Source organism: Myotis lucifugus, unplaced genomic scaffold (genome assembly GCF_000147115.1).
Source record: "Myotis lucifugus unplaced genomic scaffold, Myoluc2.0 scaffold_21, whole genome shotgun sequence".
In the NCBI taxonomy this organism is placed as follows: domain Eukaryota; kingdom Metazoa; phylum Chordata; class Mammalia; order Chiroptera; family Vespertilionidae; genus Myotis; species Myotis lucifugus.
In genome coordinates this window covers 10,724,528-10,747,351 of record NW_005871069.1, presented here as the reverse complement: position 1 = coordinate 10,747,351, position 22,824 = coordinate 10,724,528, and the positions used below count along the sequence as shown (strand labels likewise).

General features: G+C 42.0%; 1 protein-coding gene across 1 annotated transcript in view; it reads left to right on the top strand.

Annotated features, from left to right (window-relative positions):
* The window catches only part of SLC9A9 (solute carrier family 9 member A9), a 771,103-nt gene that overhangs the window by 639,171 nt on the left and 109,108 nt on the right, over positions 1–22,824 (top strand). Inside the window, 2 exon segments of the mRNA XM_023751381.1 lie at positions 8,319–8,370; positions 18,925–19,004. Coding sequence (XP_023607149.1) covers positions 8,319–8,370; positions 18,925–19,004 — 132 coding nt within the window.

The window sequence follows — 22,824 nt, the reverse complement described above, 5'->3', positions numbered from 1 at the left end:
GCTATCACAAGGGACTTGCTGTCACAACACCTCTGATACTATCTACAATCCTCTTGCTTGAAGGCATTCATGAACTAGGGGCTGCTACTGAGCCCACATTGACTACAGTTGAGAACTTCCATGGGGTGCTGCCCCAGGTAGTGCATGTTAATCCAAACCAGATTGTCTGCATCTACTGCCATAGCCTTCATCCAGAAAATGATGAGAGAGAATTATGAAAATGTAAAGAGCTGTGACCTTGCTGCACTCATGCTGGAAGTGCTCAGGGCCTGCTGGCCTTCAGCTCCACCTTTCTCATAGGGAAATTCCTACACATACTTCTCTTCCAATCAGATGGTTAATGGCAGGGACATACCACTCAGGCCCTGAGTAGAAACTCAAACATCTCAGTACTTTCTTTCAGTTAATCAATCCATCATTTACTAGCAGCCCCACTCTTCATGCACACATTTCCCAGACCTGTCTCTTTTCCCCCACCACTGTTCTAGTGGACTCTCTGCTGTAGTCTCCTACATGTCCTCCATGCCTTCAGTTTCTCAATAGCAAAATGGATGCCACCTGAGATTTTTCTAGACATAAATCTAATCATTTCACCCATGCTGCTAGTGCAGGGGTGGGGAACCTTTTTTCTGCCAAGGGCCATTTAGATATTCATAATATCATTCACAGGCCATACAAAATTATCAACTTGAAATCAGCCTGCTATATTTGGTCAAACATTTAATTAACTCACCCCTAATGCTTTGGCAGGGCCAGATCAAATGATCTCGAAGGCCAGACATTCCCCACCCCTGATCTAGAGGAAAACAAAAAGACAAAATTTTTTTCTAAGCATAACGTTCAAAATCCTTCATAATTTGGCCTCAAATTACTTTCTGATCTCATTCAAAGCAACTCTGTTCACTTTGACATGCATGACACTTGCAGTTTAGCCACTCAGAACTATTTACCATGTCCCAAACCTACTTTGTTCTTTTAAACTTCCATACCTTTGCTCATGCTGTGCAACCTGGAGCAGTTCCATGGCCTTCTTTTCACTGGCCACTGACCGCATCCTCACGGTTCTGTCTCTCAGGCCATTGATAGAGAGGCTGTTGCTAAGAACCCCTGAGGCACTCACCCAGCTATATGACTCCCAGTGAGCCCCATGGACATCCCCACTGGGCTAGGGCTGGGGCTGGACCAGCCCTCGTGGTGTTCATGATTGAAGGAGGTACTCTAGCAAAAATCATCAGAAAACTTTAAGGAACAAGATTTATTACTCACATGCTCTGGAAGGATACTCAGCATGCCCTAGGCCACACATAAATGTTAATAAGCAGGTAGGCCTGAGAGGGGGGTGGTGGTGAGGGAGAGGGAGAGAGAGAGAGAGAGAGAGAGAGAGAGAGAGAGAGAGAACATGAATGCCAGAAAGAGAAAGCATGAGAACCAGAAAGAGTGAGAAAGAGCAAAAGCAAGGACCTGGGGCTCTGCCTTTAGCAAGGTCCAAAGGTGGGGTGGTGGGGTGTCCAGGCTATCATGGGTCACTCTTTACTTGTTAATTTAAAGCATAATGTCACTTAGCCAAGTAACGCAAATAGTCAGTTATCTAGGTTACCAAGGGCTTTCTGAAAGAGGGAACATTAGGAGTGAGGGTGGCTTAATTCCTTATCTAGTTGTTTTGCTAGTAGCTGTGTAGCAAGCATAGCTGGTAATGTGTTTATTCAAGATGAATGTCTTTTGACATGGGTGCCTCAACAGTCAAAAGCTTAATGTTGGGTGCATGTACTACACTCACTTTTCCATACCCAGCTTCACAGTACTTCTTGGTTGGGCTTTTGATTGGTGTGTTCATATGATACTATGTACAATGCTTATCTTACCATACCATACCATACCATACCATACCATACCATACCATACCATACCATAGTTTTTGTTTCCAATGTCTGTCTTCCCCATCAGATCTTTCCATTGACATTTATATTCCAGGGTCTATTATTTATAAGATATCTACTCTTGGCTTAAACCTATATTGTATTAACCATTTAATTTAGGGTACATCAACTCTCTAATAAAAGTAACACCAATAATAACAAGAACATATTTCATGAGTGCTTCCTAAGTGGTGGGCAATATTTTACATATACATATAGTACATAGAAATATATGTATACATATAATACAATGTGGGTATTAACTCATTTCATCCTTATAACAACCCATAATGTAGTTTCATGCTTATTCCAACTTATAGTTTTAAAAAAGCTGAGATTTAAAGAGATTAAGTCCCAAATGTAGTAAATGATAGAAATGAGATTGAAACCCATGCAGCCTGACTCCGTGATCCCAACTCATAACTACTATGCTGCGCCAAAATAACAATATGAATTAAGGTGAATTTTTCCACTTACTCTAGTTCATTTTCTTTTTTTTCTTTTTTAAATATATTTTTATTGATTTTTTTACAGAGAGGAAGGGAGAGGGATAGAGAGTTAGAAACATCGATGAGAGAGAAACATCAATCAGCTGCCTCCACTCCCTACTGGGTATGTGCCTGCAACCAAGATACATGCCCTTGACCAGAATTGACTCTGGGACCCTTGAGTCCGCAGGCCGACGCTCTATCCACGGAGCCAAACCAGTTAGGGCTCTAGTTCATTTTCTTATTTCTGCAAAACAAATTTAATTTTGTTTTCACTAATATTTATTCAAATAATGGGTATGTGTATGAAGTACCATATTTTGACACTGTGTGATGTTCTCATGGCTATATGATGGTCCTCAGACCTCTCAGGATCTTTAAGATGCCTCCATTGTCCTGCTGTGTTTATGTGCCCAACATTCAGTCATTCTTCCCTGACTGAAAATGTCATGTTTCACACTTAGCCATTAAATACAGTTCTTAGGGAAAATGGTTTCTCCTCCTCCACCACCCAACATCTGTCAGCAAAGAGCTCCAAAGAACCATAGTCTCACCTGAGACCACTGAAATTCACATGAGACTGAAACTAGTAATATTTCACTCCTTGCTGGAGGCACTAAGTGGTAAGGATTAGAACAGATTCTGTCGGCTTTCATGGAAAAAGTGAGCTTTTGTTAGTTATTTACCTTGCTTCTCCTCTACAAAATGACCCAACTTTGGAACATGCATTTTGGCCATGGTCAGATTTGGGAGCACCTGGAGATTTTAATATGTCTAATAAAACTCTCCAAAGAATGGAAGTGTAATAGGAAGGGGTGCGATGTATGTACAGAGATGCATACTGTTCTAAAACTGGTGCTGATGCCACTTGAAAATGAGGAACCCAAGTGAGATTTTGGAGTGCTTCGCTGGGAAACAGCACAGCTAATTTTCATATCCATTTGAATGCCACAGAGGCAGTGCTATACTTGCTTAAAATTAAAAGGTACATCAAGAATGCAAAACATCGTATACAATTTTAACCAGCCTTTTTACTCACTTTTTAATTCTTCCCAGATTCTTTATTTCTCCACATTGGAGAAATTTTCTTTGTTGGGGTGTTCATCCCCACACCCTGGTTCCTGCTCTTGGCTGTATGCACCTTTACAGCTGCTTACGTAGCACCTGCACCTGGTCTGAGTACTGATATGGTGCTTCCTTCTCACCTTCTTACTCTTTGCTGCTTTTCATTTCCCTCCTTGCCCTTGCTGTTCAGACACCTTCATTTCCTTCTTTGTTCCCCTCTCACCTCCAAAACCACCTGTAAATTGTAAATAATCTTTTACCTGGGAAACTTGGCCTTCTTAAATAGAAATTAGGTTTTATTGTGAAACCAGAAATCCCTGCTGTGCATTGGCTGCCCCTGTGGCTACACTGCAGATGTGAGTGTACATTCGAGATCCCCAGTGCAGAACTGACACTAGGAGGGCTTTTCTGTGAGGATGGCAGGACTCTAATTTTAAAAAAATACTGATCTGAATGAAAATAATAACATCAACAATAGCTGCTAACATTTGTTGAGAACTTACTAGGTACCAGGTCCTAAACCAACCACTTTACATGAATTTTCTAATTTACTCCTTACTACAGCCCTGAAGCAGGTTCTGTTACTGTCCCCATTGTACTAACAAGGAGATCAAGGCTAGCGAATGATGCACACCAGTGAGAGACTCTTAACAGCCAGGTGTCATTAACCGCTCAACACTGCTCGAAGTCCTGAGTCCTAGGATTACAGCTGCGGCCAATTCCATGCAGAGCGCTGGCCTGCCCTGCACAGCGGGTGCAGCTGGAAGGGTGAACACAGGGTGAACCAGGGCTAACACAGCCAGAACAGGGTAAGCACAGGTGCCACAGGTTGGTGTGGGAATAGAGATCAGAAGTGAAGGCACACAGCCACTTGTAGTCTAAGCCAGTGAAAACTCAAGTGATGGGGATCTGAACTAACATAACAAGATGGATGGTCCACAGTGGTGATCAGAAGAGGAAGGGCAGTAGTGGAGATTTCAGCTGCCACTTGGAGGGAGGGTGTTCAGTCAATGGGAGAGGAACTGACAGATTCCTCTGGCCCAGCCTTGCTGGGACTCAGAGACTATATCAAGTACTGAGGCTCAGAAACAAGGAAAAGTCCAATTACCAGCCCTGAGGCACTGCGCTCACATCAAACCAGCAGGAAGGATAGCTTAAACTGCTGGGTGGCACCAAAGAGCCATGGGCATCACCTAAGGAGATTGAACTGCATTTTATACACCTGTGATCTCACCTTGGAGCTACTATACACACACTGGCACCACCACCTGAGATGACACCATCTCATCTTTCTAATAATCTCTCAAGAACCCACAGTGCATATATGACCTTTATGTGTAAAAGTGAATGGATTTGGGGTTAATCCCAAAAGAATGTCATGTTCACATTATGACTATCTTTCTTGGACAGGAGACTAAGGGATGCAGAGGCAGCTGGCATGCTTGCTGAGCCCTGGGGATGCTAGTGAATGTGCCCAGCATGTTGGTAACAGTTCACATATCACCATGAAGAAAAGGCAGAGAATGTCCCTCAGAGCCAGTGGAGACTTGGTCTGAGGATGTGTGTGCAGGGTGGGCAGAGAACAACTGTGTTTTATTGTAAGCCCTTTTACAATGTTTGGATTTTATTATTTTGTTATATGTGTTTATATGAGCACGTACTATAAACTTGAAAGGAAAAAATGTATTAAATTAGACTATCAGGTCATCAGTCCCATACTACACTAAAAGGGGTAAGGAACAGGGACACTATGCTAACTTACTGTAATGTTTCAGGCAGAAGATAAGGCAATCTGCCAGCAGATACAAGAATTTAAAAAAGGAAAAGATTAGTAGCCAGGAACAATTAATGTGGGCATAAAGAAGTCCATATATCTCTCAGAGATCATCATAGTATCACCAGTGCCATATGGATGCTTCCAGCGAAGGTCTGAGTGACCCAGCCACACTCTGTCTAAGGGGGCAGGAGGAAGGGAATAATTTTAGCACAACATTTATCCAAAGGAGTTCAAATTACAAGTGAAAGAGGCATCGTTCTTATGTGCCTTTGCTTCATAGCATTTAAATTACAGTGAGCCTTTACAGATCCTTCTAATCAAACCTGCCAGCTGTTTGCATGAACCTCTACTGTATGGTCACCAGGCTTCCCTGGGAGGAAGATAACTCTCACAGAGCTTTTTTCTCCTCAAGCCAGAAAGGGCTATAGGCCTGGCCCCGGAGTAGGAACAGACCCTGACCTTTGTGGAATGGAAGGAGGGAAGAGGCCTGTCCTTGCTCCTCACTGCCAGATGCTTTTCACCAAGTCCCACATAAAACTAAGAAACAGAATCGCCTGCCATCATTGCTCAGCTCCTTCTGGCTGTTGGAATAATTGAAACTTGAAAGGTCTGCTCTGCTTCTGAGAAAAAAGTTGAACATTTAGGGGTAAACCTTAGTACATACTGCCTCAAACGTTAAATGTTGGGTATCTTGTGAAATTTGATTCCTATTCTCTCCAGTTTTCTAGATAGAGAGCTGGAAAAAGACCCTAAACGGAGGCAGCAGTGGGAACTTCAGGACCCTTGTTTAATCATAGTCTACCTGGGTGGGCCTGGGGGTGGAAATCTAGGCTTCCACAGCAACAAAGGCTTCTGGGAACTACCAGCATTAGCCAGAGATCTCAGAACTACCAGAGGGGCTAAGGTGGGCCAGCCAAATTAGAGAGGGGGCTGGGTGCCTCCAGCTTGGGCCCTACTGTTCATAGAGGGCCAATAGCACCAGACCAATAGCACCTCAAGGTCACTGCCTGAACTCACTTTGGGAGGCTGGACCTTAATTCCCCCTCCACACTCTTTCTTTTACCCCTTCCTTTTCTTCTTCCCCTTTGTCACCTCCTTTATCCTTCTCTCTCCCTCCCCTCCCTCCACCTCCTTCTGCCCTCTCCATCTTCTCTCTTCACTACTCCCCCAATCTTCCCCTCATCCTTGCACTTTCCCTTCCTCCCCTCATTCTTTTACTTTTTCTGCTCTCCACCTTTCTCCTTCCTCACCCCTTTCTCTTCCCTCTCTCCCTCCAACTTCAATGAAATAGATCAAATAGCTCTGTGGACTCCAAGAGGATCCAAGGTTAGTCACCTCCAGGGGCTCCAGTTACCTGAAGGCCAAAAGTTCAGAGTAAGATAAAAAGCTACTCATTTCATCCCTGGGTTAGAGGGAAGGGGCTCTTCACACCCAGAGGACACTCTTTTTTTCAAGAATCAGAGGTACTTCAATGGCTGCCTGTCCACTGTTGCCGCTTTCCTTCCACAGGCTCCCACCTCTGCCTGCTGGCTTCTAACCCTGCCTTCCCCTCCTCCACCTGGAGGACTGAGGCAAGGTGACCTGTGTTTACAGGGCTCTGAGTTAAAGAAAAGACTCTACAGCTCCAGAAGTTGCAGTGCTCACAGGAAAGGCTCCAGTGCAGCTTGTAGTTGAGGTCCTGAGCTTCACACCCCACAGTCCCCACCCTGCCCTACCTGGCAAGGCCACCCACACACACACCAGGAACAGGGGAAGTCCAAGCTCCAGGGCCCTGTACATGCCCTGGCCCTTCCAAGAGTGTGGGAAGAGCCCCAGCATTGTGTTCCCATGGTCCTGTGTTTTTGTAAGATTTGCAAACAGAATATTTTTAGCCACAGCTGGGGTCCAGCACTGTTCCTGTCTACACCAGCTTCCTTCCATCAGACTTCTCCTCTGGTCAGAAGGCCCTGAAGGGCTGTGGGGTGTAGGAGGGCCCACATAGGGAAGCTGAATTGGGAATACATTTAGTTTGCCTTTAGTGGGATAAGACCCTGTGGCACACAGTCACTTCTGTGTGGAGCGAGTCACTGCCGGACACCAGTGCAGGCACGAGTTTCAGGACCCGTGTCAGATTGAAGCAAAGTGAGCGTATCAGATAGCACCTGGCCGCAGAACTCCACCTGGCAGCAGGGGAAAACAAGGTTCGAAATGTACCAAACCAGAAGCTAGTCTGTGGAAATCCTGTCGTGAAATATGTAAAATCCAAAGTGGAGGATTTGTTTTCATGATGCCCATCAAAGCGCAAATTTAGGAATGCATTCAATAACTCGGCATATGCACTGAGAATCTTCTCTGAGCTGTGTGAAATGAAGTTTCTCAGAAACTGTCTTTACAGGGCACATACCTGTGTCTGTGTGGGAGCTGTACTGCACACGGTATGTCCCATGTGAGCAGTACTGCACACGGGTGTGTCTGTGTGAGAAGTACTACACACAGGTGTGTCTGTGTGTGAGCAGGCACGCTGTGATGCCTCCCATCTCTCAATCATTTTGATCAATCTGGCTAGAGGGAAAGCTACCTTATCTTCCTATTCTTTCTAATACAAAATCATTATCATATAAAGAGGTTTTCAAACTATTCAGGCAAAACTTACAAACTTATTTTAACTAAAACTTAGGAGCAGTTTTTTCTGCTTTGGGGAGCCTGCTCTAGCTTGGGCTCTCATAATCCCAGAGCAGTTTTGGTCAGTGAGTCCTGTGGTGGTACCAAGGCAGGCCTCCATCCAGGATCCTTGTTTTGGGGCTGCAGAGGTATTTTTCCTGAGGGCTCCTCTCCCAGGTTCTCAGGCCCTGCTTTTCCTGGGAAAGATAATGGTAAGGAACAGCCTGATGCTCCACCTCACCCGCTGCATGTGGGCCCAGCTGTGCAGGTCTCATTTGCCATAGGTCGATTTGAAGTTCTTTTGATTCTGGGGAAGGTAGGATATTTTTTTTTTGCCAAACCTCTATTTTGTATTATGTTTGGTTCAGGTGATCAGAAACACACAACTAAACTACAGGAAGGCCATTACCAGTTTTCTGTTTTCTTTAACAGAGTTGGTGTGGACCTGGATGAAGATCTGAAGGAGGAGCCCTCCTCACACCAGGTAAGTCCAAGAAGCCAAAACAGAATATAGAATTAAGAGATGTTCTGTTCCTTAGAATGTTCCATGCTTGCCCAGCATGTTGCCAAGAAGTTGTTCTAAAGGGAGCTGCCTCTGCAGATAAAATTAATCAGATGACTATAAACCGACCCCCAGGATTCAGGGGGTCAATAAGCTCTGCATATCTTCTGGAGTGCTTAGACTTCATATACACTTGTGCCCTCTGTGTGGCAGCAGGAAGCCTGGAAACTGCAGGGTAGGAGCAAGAACGTGGCTCTTGGAATCAGGCAGCCTGGAGTTCAAATCCCTGCTGAGCAACTTGCTAGCTAAGTAATTTCAGTGAAATATACTCAATGCAAGCCCAATGCATGTTGGACATCCAACAAATAGACCTATTTCTGTTGATGCCTTCTCATTCATTAGGTCAAAGTGTACAGAAATATTGAAAATTTGCAAAAGCACAGGAGAACTGTCTAGGTGAGCCATTCCTGACTTAGCTAAGCAACCATTACCTGCAGAGACCTTAATATCCTTAGGTAAAACTTTTCAGAACAATCTGTTGTTCGCTCCAGTAAGGGAAGTCTATTCTCCAAGCTCTGGACTTGGACCTGACATCAGAGAGAATATGTCATTGCAGTTTTGCATTAGTCATCTTTAACTCAGTACTTGAACAATTGTGTAGAAATGTTGCACCTTTTGCTGAAATTGCAAGATAGATATGATCAACCAGCATAGTAAATAAGTGATATCACTTTAAGAATTGTGTATGATCATATCTGAACTTGAAGAAGACCCATCTCTTTTATTTTATGGCTTTTCTGCACAGTACCATCACTGCAGGCATGACTGCTAGTGCTGCTGCTTTGGGTTCACATAGATATAAGGAAGGAAGGACCCTGTGCTCTACAAGAAAGGACTGGAAAATTATATTAGTGCTGATCCTGGCTCACATGTTCATTAATATGCTCCATAGCCAGGCTCATGCTGTTTTCAGACACTTCTTTGCCCAGAAACACAGACAAGGGCAGGACAGCTCGGTGACCGCAAAGGAGCTCAGAACCCATCTCCTTACACTGGTGGGTTATCAGAAGCAGTTAGTAAGGTCCGTGATAGATGATTTGACAAAGCATTTTCATCTCATATAGGTCAACTAATCCATTCTACTTTCAAGTAAAATTTTTATCTAAATTTTACCCTACTCATATCTTCTTTTTAAAAGAAAGGAGAAAGAGTAAGGAAATTCATCAAAGGAATTCTTTATCTTCCTCTAACTGCCTAATATTTTATAATCACATGTAATTATTGGTAAGATTACCTACTAGCCTAACTCTTTCCTTTTACAATTTAAATGTATTTTATTTTAGCTCATTCACACAATTGTTAATTTAGTAATAACTCTTATCTAAAGATACTTAAACCAGTAGAAAACTTTTCTTGTTGTTGTATGTGGTACTTGATAGTTTTTTATATCTTTGAATAGAGTTGTCCTGTGTGTGAATACGAATAATACTAATGTCTACTTCTCCAGGTTGTTATGACAATTAAGTGAAATTGTATCTATAAAGCTACCTAACAATTATATTAGTGAAATCCATCTTCTCTTATAAAGGATTTGAATCAGCTTACAATACTATATATAATAAAATAATTGTACAACATTTTAAAAACAATTTTAAAATTCAATAAGAGCAGAAAGGCAAAACCAAAGGAGAAAAAGGAATTATAAGTGGTTGGATCACAAGGCCCTGTAGACTTCTGTAGCTGAACTGCAGATGGCCACAGTATTTTAGAAGTTTCTCACGTACTGTGGGGACTGATAAAGAGCCACCTAATGTGAACTAATACTGTAATTTGCATAGTTACTACTGCTGCCACTTCAAAGTAATGTTGATTTTAGGAAGCATCTGAAAGTGATTTGAATAATGATAATGTTTGGCCACATTTCAGAAAGAGGTTTTCTCTACACCTTAGAATAGTTCTTGTCTTCAGTGTCATGTACAGGAAACAGTGGGCTCAGGATGTAGGAACAAACCACAGAATCAACACTGCTGCCATTCAACCCACTCAGTTTTTGGTGTTTGCTTTTTTTGGGGGGGGGGTTTGTTTTGGGTACTTTCCAAGAACTTTTCTCAGCCCTCATTTTGCCTGACACCTTCTTGCTTATTATCTGCATTTGTTGCTCAGTCTGACAACAGAGCCTAACCCCTAATTCTTAGGAGGCCTGCATGTATGTTTCCACTTGGTGTGCATTGATTAAACTGGGCTTGCATTAGCAAATAGGAGAACATTCGCACTGGTCACCCTTTAAAAAAATTTTACTCTTACTTATCAAAAACCAAAAATTTCAGAGATACTTATGGCAATTACTGATCGTGTACTCGAAAAATCAACAATAAACATATTTAAAAAGAAATTTTCTCTTTATTTATGGAAAGTTTTTTAAAAGCCTGTGGGAAATATGAACTTGCAAATGTGACTAATTAGCAATGTCACAATTTTCCTTCTTGCCTTGTAACACCTTTAGAGTGTGAATGATGCTACATTCTTACTTGTACCTGTAGAGTGTGAATGATGTTGCACTCCTAGTTGTACCTGGCCCAGAAGTTTTAGAAAGCGTACTCCACATGCAGCTATTAAACTTTAATACATACTCTATTTTGTGCTACTTTGAAAAATGGAATGTACTACAGTTTTGAATTCTATGTCTCTTAAATGAATAAAAAACAGACAAACCAAAATTACTCTACCCAGCAAAGCTATCATTTATAATTGAAGGACAGATAAAAAAGCTTCTCAGACAAGAAAAAGCTAAAGGAATTCAACAACACCAAGTTAGTATTATAAGAAATGTTAAAGGGACTTTTTTAGAAAGAAAAAAAATAAAAAATATGAAAAATAAAATGACAATAACTGCATACTTATCATATAATCTCTTTTAATGTAAATGGATTAAATGATCACATCAAAAGGCACAAGGTAGTTGAATAGATAAAATGACAAGACCCATACATATGCTGCCTACAAGAGACTTCTTTCAGATGGAAAGACACAAACAGACTGAAAGCAATTTAGGCATTGGATAACAGACAACAAAGGACTATCCTGAAAAGAAAGAAAAGAAGTGAGGTGAGCCTACATTCTTCTTGACCTTCTGCCTGGAGGCCCTTTCCCAATTGCAGTGCGAGGAGGCAGAGTCCTAGCTGAGAACAGTGCAAGTCAAGCAGAGAGCAGCAGGCTCCCTGAGTTGAGGAGCCAGAGAGTGGAGTTGGCTGTTGCTGAAGTGGCTGGAATTTTTTGCTGTTGTCATCATCTTGGGAAAGTTACTTTAATTCTCTGAACTTTAATTTCATCATTTACAAAATAGGGGTTATAATAGGTATCCTGTGTGGTCAGGGTAAAGATCCAATCTAATTTTATATATTGCACCTAATAGATAAAAGGTGCTCACTAAATTGCAGGTGCCATCTTCCTCTACCTCTCCCTCATTATTATTTCTACTTTCTAGAGCATGTAATTGTAAAATTTGAAAGGTAAGATAAATAAATGGAATTTGGTCCTAACCAGTAAAGTTAGTGGGGAGGGGATATGTTTTTGGATTTCTAAGTCATAAGTTAAATATAGCCAAACTGAATTTAATGTTGGCTAGGGAGAACCCAAGATATTTGCTCTGAAGTATTCATTATATTTTTTCAATATACTATTAGTTATAATAACACTAGCGGTCTAGTGCATGAATTCATGCACCAGTGGGGTCCCTCGGCCTGGCCTGTGGGATCGGGCCAAAACCAGCTCTCCAACATCCCCTGAGGGGTCCCAGATTGTAAGAGGGCACAGGCCAGGTGGAGGGACCCCACCAGTGCATGATCGGGGCCACGGAGGGATGTGGGAGGTTGGCCAGCCGGGGGGACCATGGGAGGGTTACAGGGCGCATCCAGCCCATCTCGCTCAGTCCCAATCAGCTGGACCCCAGTAGCAAGCTAACCTACCGGTCAGAGCATCTGCCCCCTGGTGATCAGTACACATCATAACAAACGGTTAAGCAGCCTTAGCATATTACACTTTGATTGGTTGAATGGCTGACCAGACTACTGGACACTTAGTATATTAGGCTTTTATTATATAGGATAAAAAACCGTCATCTGGGTGAGATCAATTTTAAAGCCTAGTACATATTCAATTTCTGAAATATTTGTAGAATATTTACCTTCTATGAGACCACTTCAACCTCATAGGGGCAAGTATGGGAAAAAATTGAAATTGTTAAATATGGGAATGTATATGTGGGAATCTTTATTCTGTTTTCTATAAATTTATTTGGAATATTTGAAATATTTGCAAGGCAAAATGAGATTTTATTTAATAACTAGAGGCCCAGTGCACAAAAATTTGTGCACTCAGGGGGGTCCCTCAGCCTGGCCTATGCCCTCTTGCAGTCTGGGACCCCTCGGAGGATGTCCACATGCTGGCTTAGGCCCACTCCCTGGGGGATCAGGCCCAAGCTGGCAGTCAGACATCCCTCTGACAGCCCGGCAGCCCTCAGGGGATGTCCACTTGCTAGCGGGGAGCAGGCCTAAGCTGCAGTTGGACATCCTTAGCGCTGCTGAGGAGGCGGGAGAGGCTCCCACCACCACCGCTGTACTGGCAGCCATCAGCCTGGCTTGTGGCTGAGCAGAGCTCCCCCTGTGGAAGCGCACTGATCACCAGGGGGCAGCTCCTGCATTGAGCATCTGCCCCCTGGTGGTCAGTGTGTGCAATAGTGACCAGTCATTCCCAGTCGTTCTGCTGTTAGGGTCAGTTTGCATATTACCCTTTTATTATATAGAATAGAGGCCTGGTGCATGGGTGGGGGCCAGCTGGTTTGCCCTGAAGGGTGGCTCAGATCATGGTGGGGGTCCCTACTGGGGTGCCTGGCTAGCCTGGGTGAGGGGCTGATGGCTGTTTGCAGGCTGGCCACACCCCCTTCAGGGTGGGGGTCCCCACTGGGGTGCCTGGCCAGCCTGGGTGAGGGGCTGATGGCTGTTTTCAGGCTGGCCACACCCCCTTTAGGGTGGGGGGTCCCCACTGGGGTGCCTGGCCAGTCTGGGGGAGGGGCTGAGGGCCATTTTCAGGCTGGCCAAGCCCCTCCCCCCCCAGCGACGGAAGCTCCCAGCCTCTCCTTTTTTTCTTTTTTTTTTATTCTGGGATTTATTTACCTTTTATAATTGAAACTTTGTTGCTTTGAGTGGAGCTCAGAGCCAGCCAGGGCGGGCTTGGCTTCCTCCATCGCCAGGGGCAACCCACTTCTGCTTGCTCCAGCTCCGTGGCCACGGCTGGCTGAAAGTAGGTATCTGGGGTTTATTTACCTTCTATAATTGAAACTTTGTTGCTTTGAGTGGAGCTCAGAGCAGGCGGAAAGCTTGGCTTCCTCCATCATTGGGTCAACCAAGCCTCCTGCTTGCTCCAGCTCCGTGGCTGCCGGCTGCCAGCTTGGTTGGGTTAATTTGCATATAGCCACTCTGATTGGCTGGTGGGCGTGGCTTAAGGCATAGCAAAGGTACGGTCAATTTGCATGTTTGTCTTTTATTAGTGTAGACTAGATGACCCTATTATCAACTAGTTAATTTCTTCCACTTGTGAACCTACTTATATTCCCAGTCCTTCCAATTCTAGATGACTATGAAAAATAAGTTTCAATTGTGCAGAGGACAAATACTTTATTCTTCCCCACATGAGCTCTTTCTAGTTTTAAGGATATTCTAGGTGAAGGTTTTCTGGGAGTTAGCAAACAAGTGTTCATTCACATTGCTCACATCCTTCATATTTTTATAGACACCTTGATGTATGCCTTCTGACTTCTGGTCTCTGCTGAAGTCCTAATCCTTTCCATCTCTCCCTGCTCAGCTATTCAAGTGGCCCTTCTCTGGACCTTCCTTAGCTCTGCTGTGACTTCCTTGAGCTGCAATCACCAGAACTGATCCACCTACATTACACTCTGTCAGGGCCAGCCTGACAGGTTGAACCGGGCTGAGGTAGGGAGGTGGGAATTGAGAAAAGAAAGAAAGACAGGAGAGCAGGATCGGGAGGACTACAGGTCAATCGAGGAGCTGCAGTAAGTTTATTAACCACGCAATGCCTTTTATATGCAAAACACTGAATAGGAGGTCTGTCAAGAGGAATGTATTCTTTGTTCCTCTTAATCTCTAAGGGAGAGATAGAGCAGAAGGACAAATTCTCGGTACAGCAAATCTCAGTAAATAGTTACAGACTTCTTGGTAAGCCATGAAAGGCTGTGCTCATTCTACAAAGGTTGCTCTCATTCTACTGATAACCGCCATCCAAACAAGTCTGGGAAAACTGTGTGGGTAAGGGTCCCAGCCTTGCTAGCCCCTTCAGGTGCAAGGACCATGTCAGCTTACACCTGGTCTCCAACAACACTCAAGCATAAATGACAACCAAAACAAAATTTCACTGAAGGAACTATTGGAAGCAAAAATAAAATTGGGAACTTAGCATTAAGACAGCCTGTAGAGAAGCAAGCATAGTTTTAAAAAACTATGTGAGAAAATATGAAAATTAATCTCTTTGTAACAACTGGCAGATTGGAGAATGGAGAAAAATTAGTGTTTTAAAACAGTTGTTTTATTACTTCCAAGTTTCAAACCTTCCATCACATGTGGAATAAAATCAAGCTCACCACCATGGTCAATGATCTTGCCTCTCTCTGTGTCTCCTACTTTACCTCCATCCACTTCCACCTTACTCACTCGTTCCAGCCAGACTGGCCTTCTTGCTGCCCAGGAGGCACTCCATCACATTATGACTTCATGGCCTTCATGCTTGCAGAACCATCTGTGGGGACTGCTTTCTCCAAGATCCCACACAGCTCTCTTCTGCATATCGTTCAGGCCTCTGACCAAATGCCACTTTCTCAGAGAGGCCTGCCTGGACCAGCCAATAGCCTCTCCTCTGTTCTTATCTTATCCTCTTACCTGCTATATTATTCTCATTCTCTGAACTTATTGTAGGTAGTAGTTTACCTTTGTATTATCAGTGTCCCCCATTAGAGTGTAAGCTCTGTGAAGATAAAGACTTCGTTTAAGCCAATAAATTTTGGGATACTTTGTTATGTAGTAAGAGAGAGCTAATAGAACAATATATTGAAATCATAAGTTCTAGATGTAAAAGGCATTGGAGTGGAGTTGGAAAGAGATGATAAAATGATGTGGCATAACTCTTTGTAGTTTATAAAGTATATTCACAAAAGTAACATGTATACAGAGAAGTTAAATAACTTTCCCAAGGAAAGAAGTGGAATGTGAAGTTTGACAATCCGGTTCCTTAATTTCTACTTGTAACTGGTATTCATTCATTCATTCATTCATTCATTCATCTATCCACTCATTGATGTATACATACAACACACCCATGCCAGGCACTAATCTACTTGTGAGGAGAATGCTCCATCTCAGCCTCCATGAGTACCCAGGATTCTGAACTTAGCTCTTTGTTCGGATACCTCTTTGGCTTAGTTTGCTCCTCACCTATCCCCCGTAGGCCCCATCTAGATGAGAAGAATCTTGTCTGCTGAGGGACCACAGGTGTGCTTCAAAACCTCTCTGTGCTCCCAGTTGCCTCTTCTGTAAACTGAGAATAATAATAGAACATACTTCATTAAATTGTTATAAGAATTAAGAGTTAATATATGAAAAGCACTTAGAATAATGTCTGGCACATGGTATGTGTTCAACAAGTATTAGCCGTTGTTCTCATTGTTTTCGTTAATAAAATTATAGTATTTTCATATGATTAGGACCTCAGAGACCAACCAGTCCATTTTTTTCTGTTCATTTTACAGACAATAACACTGTAGCCTAAGTAGCCTATTATACTGTGGCTGTGCTTTCCAGAGTTTAAAGGCTGAATGAGGTACTAGCAGAAAGAATACCATCTTTGTAGCCCAGCAAACCTACTTTCAAATTCCAGTTCTGTCACTTGCAAGTGTGACTTTGAGCTCACCTCTTCCCTTTTCTGAGCTTTTTAGGTCCTCAGTTGTAAAATAGGGATAACACAACCTACCTTGATGGATCACTGTGGAAAATGAAAAGTAATGACTGGAAAAGTTAATGACTGGATAATGTGACTAGCATGCTGCCTATGGATTAAGGAGCATTCAATCTCTGAGGCTGTCATAGCTGCCATCATGATTGCGCTAGGCTGCTGCAGATTGGGTGCCAGATCTCTGGGCCCTGACTGCCAGCCAAACTCACCCTGCACAGTCCATCTCTACTTAAAAACAAACAACCAAACAAAAAACAGGAATTTGCTTATACTCCTTTCTATCAGTTTTCTTTAATAACTATCTTATCTTCAGTAGATATTATCAGCTATCAAAAATTACCTGTGGCCCTGGCTGGCTTGGCTTAGTGAATAGAGTGTTGGCCTGTGAACTGAAGGGTCCAGGGTTCAGTTCTGATTAAGGGCATATGCCTGGCTCAATCTCCAGTAGGGGGCGTGCAGGAGGCAGCCAATTAATGATTCTCTCTCATCATTGATGTTTTTATCTATCTCTCCCTCTCCCTTCCTCTCTGAAATTAATAAAAATATATATTTTTAAAAATTACTTGTGCCAGTTGATAGATAAAATCCTGAAAGTCCTTTTTGTTTTTAAAGAAAAGAAAGGGGAAAGGGGGAGAGAAAGAGAGAGGAGAGAGAGAGAGAACTCCCACTGTTGGCCAAAAGCATTTAAAACTAGTCAAATTTAGGATGAGCATCTGTGCCTGCCTCTGCTAGGGAGATGGCAACTAAAACAACTTGTAGATGATGCCAGATGATGAGACACTATGTGCAGCAGTGATGTTGTGAATCTGACACATTTGTTGAGGTAGAAATAGCTAGAGAAATGTTCAGGGACTGATGGAAATTGAGCCAGACAATTTGCTTTCCTTTTGGGGGAAGCATGCTGAGTAATGAATAAACTCTAACTCTAGATAATAAGGCATGGCCCTCCAGGTCTATCAGAAAACAGATCTGTGGAACTCTAATGTCCATGGAAAGATTAGAGATGTCTCACAGTGGGGGTTGGGATGGGAAATGGGTTCCATGGCCAACTTTGAGAAACACCTCGCTCTCGAAGTTTTACAATGTTCATTTATAAATGAAAGATGCTGAGAAGTCCCGTAGGTAAGAAGCCTGTTTAATACATCTGTCCCTATATTTTCCTGAATGACTGGCACAATCCCCATCACCATCATGCAGAACAGTGGCTGGTAGGGAACACTATTTGGGAAACTGTACAAAGTTTAAAATCAGATCTTAATTTTATTGTGAGTCTCTGCTTCAACCATTTTAGACCAAGGATAAATGGCTAAGGAGAAGTGAGCCACACTTTGCTTTTTCATATCCTGTTTTCTATGTAGGGACAGAGCCGTAGCATCTGCTGACCCACATGTATCAGAAAGCAGAGCACAGACCTTTGTGTTCAGCTACTTATCACTAACCAGTAGTGGAATTCTCTGAGAATCGGCAGAAAGTAAACAAAATAAAATGAAAGGAAATTAACTTGGATTCATCTAGGGATGGCTTTGGAGCAGCCAGTGAATTGCCATTGTCTTCCATAGGTCACAATTTTTTTAAAATGTTCTTATTATGACTGGACTGTGAAATCGTGAAATAATTTGGGGATGGAAACTGTGGGCCCAAATAAAGCAACAAAGTGCATGTTAAGATATAAGTACTTTTAATGACAGAGATAATTATAACTGATTGAAGCCTGGAATTCTCTTACTATGTAAAATGCAATACACAAAAGAAGTAAAACGGAATCTCCTTACCACACTGCCATGTTCATTATCACCTACTAATATCTCTAAAGTTCAAAAGTGTTTCACCTTTTTCTCTTTTTCTCATATTTCCATCCTCTACTCTCACATATACACCCATCAAATGTTTTCTCTTTTGTCCTTAATTCCTTTCCTTCCTGCCTTTCACTGCGGCCTTTTGGGGGAAAAAAAAAAATAAGACAAGAGCATTCAGTGATTCCAAGATACCTGTAGGAATATCCAGTTCAAAGCTGAAAGATAACAAATCAACCATAAGTAGAATTTGGTAGTGATATATCAAAAAGAAAAAAAAAGAAAATTAGTTCAAAAATTATTAGGCTGTATCATCCCTTTAGTCTTGACCTTTCGGTAACTCATAAATAAATACCATCCAAATTTGACAGAAGTGAACTGCAAAATTCCCACAACAGCAATCTGACAGAAATATCATTTTTATTTGATGTCAAAAAGTAGAATTTCTTAGCTGTTTAATAAAATAGGAATTATTAAGAAAAGTAAATGTTGGATTTGCACCCAGATACCTCATCCACACTCAAGGTCTCAGAGCTCATTTGCATGTCAGCGACTTTACTGTTAGTTGGAAATGCCTCAACCTGGAAAGTGTTTTTAATGTAGTTATATTTCATTTGCTTAGACATGTATTTTTATAGTGAAACTATATATATTAATGTTGATATTATATATCAATATTTTATGTTGATTATGTATTCAATGTCTTTTTCTATTTGTCTGTCCCCAGGAAGCAAGTAACTTGGATAAAAGCACAACAAAAGCAGAGAGTGTTGGGCTCTTCCAAATGTGGTATGGCTTTGACCACAAGTATCCTTTGACAAAGATGACCCAGGACTGCTGCCCGCAGAGGTTACCCCAACACTTACCATAAATACAGAAAAAGGTAAAGTGAATTCACCACTAAATTTATCAGAAGCAGTAAAATTTCAGAAATGGAAAAGCTGTATCGTTCATAGTTAGGTGTTGCAAGAGGCTAAAGTGAAATCTCTGAGTCAAGTATTTCCCAGTGTAAGATGATAAAATCATAGAGTCCTGAGGACCAATCAGTTTTATTGTCTTTCCCTTTGTAAAGATCTTACTTCTGGTCCAGTTTGACAGAGACCAGATAAAGCTCCTTCCCCTTCTCCCAGGAGCCCACTCCAGTGCTTTTTTCAATACAGTAAATAATGGAGTGGGCAGGGCAATGGAGGGGCCAAGGAGAAAAATACTTCTGGTCATTACAAAATAGCACTACATAGTTTTCCAGGCAGACTTGAGTAAGCTTTTCCCAGTGAAGGGCAATTTTAAAATTGTAGAAATCCGTGTAAATACAGTGGCTCAGATATACCTGGTAGGTCACTCACAGGGCTGAGTCAGGCCTGAGAGTCCCTGCCAGTGTGAGCTGCAGGAAGCAATCCATCCTTAATTCCATGCAAAAACACTGCCAAAGAAAGGCAAGGATTGCACTGAAAACTGAATGTGTTGGGTCTTTATAATTAGTTTCCCATGGTCACAAATCCCTCCTCTTCCAGGGAGAAAATGTCAGTCACTGGGTGATTTCAAAGCAACTCAGCAATGATTAAAGCCACAAGAGATCAGTGAGAGAGGTAGAAGAATTAAGAACAGAGAAAAGAAATTCAAAGAATAATATGAAAAAGAGATAAAAATGGAACAGGGAGAGGAGGCAAGAGAAATACATAAAATTCATAGTAGAAAGGAAAGGAAAGCAAATTAGAAGAATGACTGTGTAGAAAACAAGTAAGAATGAAGTAAAGAGAAGCCAATTGAAATTGCAGAGATAAGCAAAAATAAAACAAGGTGAGAATTAGAAAACAATTCTGAAAAAGTAGAACATTTCAAGAATTACAAAATGGGGATGTGGAAAGTAGAGGTTTTCTGAGGATGTGGTTTTATTTTTCCATAGCTCTGTTAACTGTGCTCAGGTATCTTGCCATGCTCAATCTTGAGTTTTATGGACAATGCAAGTTGCTTCCACCTTAAAAGCAGTCCCTTTTGGCCATCAACTATCATTTGGAGGTTCTGGTATCTCATCAACTACCCAAGGCCTTCCCAGTAGAAGCTGGTTCTTACAAGGTTGTGCTAGATTATGTGCCTGGTTGATTTCTCTTCTGGAAACATAATTTCCCCTGCCCTTATTTAAAGTATCTGATAATCAAATTTGTACAAAGTTTAAAAATATGACTAAAGAGTACACTTAAAGGCTGCTTGGTTACGACAAGATGTATAATAAGAAAATTGTAACTTGGAAATGAGATAAAAGATGTTTCTGTTCAAATTCTGACTGTGCTGTGAAGAAGGTTTTATAATGAGGGAAAGGAATAAAGGGGGAAAGTGACTTTAAACAGAAAATGAAGATGGGAACCGCAAATGTTAAGCTGAGAGCAATGGCACTAAACTCAGATGCCTAGTTCTTATCTTACTTTTCAGCAGGGGCTTATTTCCATATCATTGTGGACAGACTAGCAACAAATCACAGCAGATTTACACTCTCAGTGACATCTGTTCTCATGGTAACTGTCTTCCTGTGCACTCATTCTAGAAAGTGCAGTGCTATCTCATTACACAAATGTGTCTTTACTTAGACAACAGCCTATTAACATCCTAACGAAGCTCTGAATGCATCCCGGAGAGCATCACACGTTTCCACTTGGTGGCCTCTTGATATAGTTGTAATGTTAGAGACAAAGGATTCACTTGGCATTGTATTTATACTATTGTTCACCTAGAACCTAGGTGATGTGCCCCATGAACCTCACAGGTAGGCTATGCTGGCCCCGCCTGTGGAGGGATGACCCTCCCACCCCGGGGTCAGGTTGCCTGGCCCGACCAAAAAAAAATTATTGTGAGGCTGAAAGAAATTGATTATGCAGTTTGGAGCTGCTCAAGTTTCATTTCAGTACAATTGCATCATGTAAGTGAGGCATCATAACAATTACTGACAAGAAAAAGAAGAATAAATAAGCCTTCATATGCACCTGTATTAATCAGAGACAGAAACAGAGCTGATAGAAGCTATATATATGCAAATACATACATGCAAGCATATATATGCATATGTATACACCCATACACACATATATACAAAACATGCATACATAAATATATCCATACACACATGCAAAAAGAGATTTTTTTCAAGGAATTGGCCTGTGATTGTGGAGCTGGCCAGTGCAGAATCTGTAGGGCAGGTCAGCAGGCTGGCATTTGTTGGTCAGGACGTGATGCTGCAGCCTTGAGGCAGAGCTTCTTCCTCAGGGAAACGTCAGTTATGTTCTAAAGGCCTCCTGTCTGATTGGATGAGGCCATCCACATTACAGAGGATATCTCCTCTACTTAAAGTGGGCTGATGGCAGATGTTAGCTCAACTACAGAATTCTCACCCAGATTAGGATCTTATTTAATAACTGGATAGTCAAGCCAAGTTGACACCTAAAACTAACAATCGCAGTACTCAATTCACAGTCAATGTATGTCTAATATTCAGATACAAGAATAGAAAAAGACTCTAAATTCACCATCATTATCAAAAAACCAAGCCACTGTTGCTCACCTAGTTTTGTTTTTTACTTCTTCATAGCATAATTAATACACACATACACTTCCATAACAATTTTCCAAAATTACAGGAGAATAAAAGTAATAAAAATTAACATTTGATGAGGATGGAGAGTGGATAAGTACTATGTGGAGTGTTTTATACTTACTGTTCATTTAACCTCCACAGCTCAGTAGAATATAAGGCAGCACAGACTGCTGTTTGTGTTGGCCTCTACTGAACCAACCTGGCTCCCTGTTCCAGAGCACTGTTGGAAGCCTAAGGGCCAAAATTAATGATTAATTAAGATTTCAATATTATTCAATGTGAGCAGCAATCCTGAGGCTTGCAGTGCAAAGGAGACATTGAAAAAGGGGAGAGGAGAAAGGGAACGGTTACTGAGCACCAGCACCTGCCATTGGGGTCATTATTTCACTTAATTCTCATAACCACTCTTTTTGTCTTATTTAATTCTTACAAGCACCCTTTTGATGGTGAAAGAAACAAATCTTCAAAGAATTTAACTTTCTTAAGGACCTATAGCTCATGTCAATTCTGAGATTCAAGCTCATATTTGTTTTATTTTAAAGTCCATTAGTGCACTTAAATGAACTTAATCACAATAGCTCTAGGTCCATGATACCCTATCTACATGTAAACCCCACCCTGCATGTTCAGAAAGTCACCTTCCATCAGTGAGTAATCAGGACTGCTCGCATGTGCAGTGCAGAGCTCACATCTCAAGCACTTATGAAGATCTACAGTGATAATGTCGGGGTCATTGTTGGTCACTACAAGAACAACACCATAAAGTAGCCCCAAGTTCTTAAGTCAGGTCCTTGATTTTTCAGGGGCAGAAAGTTAATATGCCAAAGACTTCAAGAATGGCTTAGCTTTATGGAGATGACACTAGCCAAACTGAAGGAGGCACAGTATAAACTAGACACTGGATTCCTAAATCATATATATTCCCATGACCAACCATGGGGAGGTTCAAGTTCTAATGTAGTCCCTAGTGTCTCTCCAACCCCCTTTCCCACTCTTGCTTCCTGGTCTTCCTGAGACACACCAAGTACAACCATGCTTCCAAGC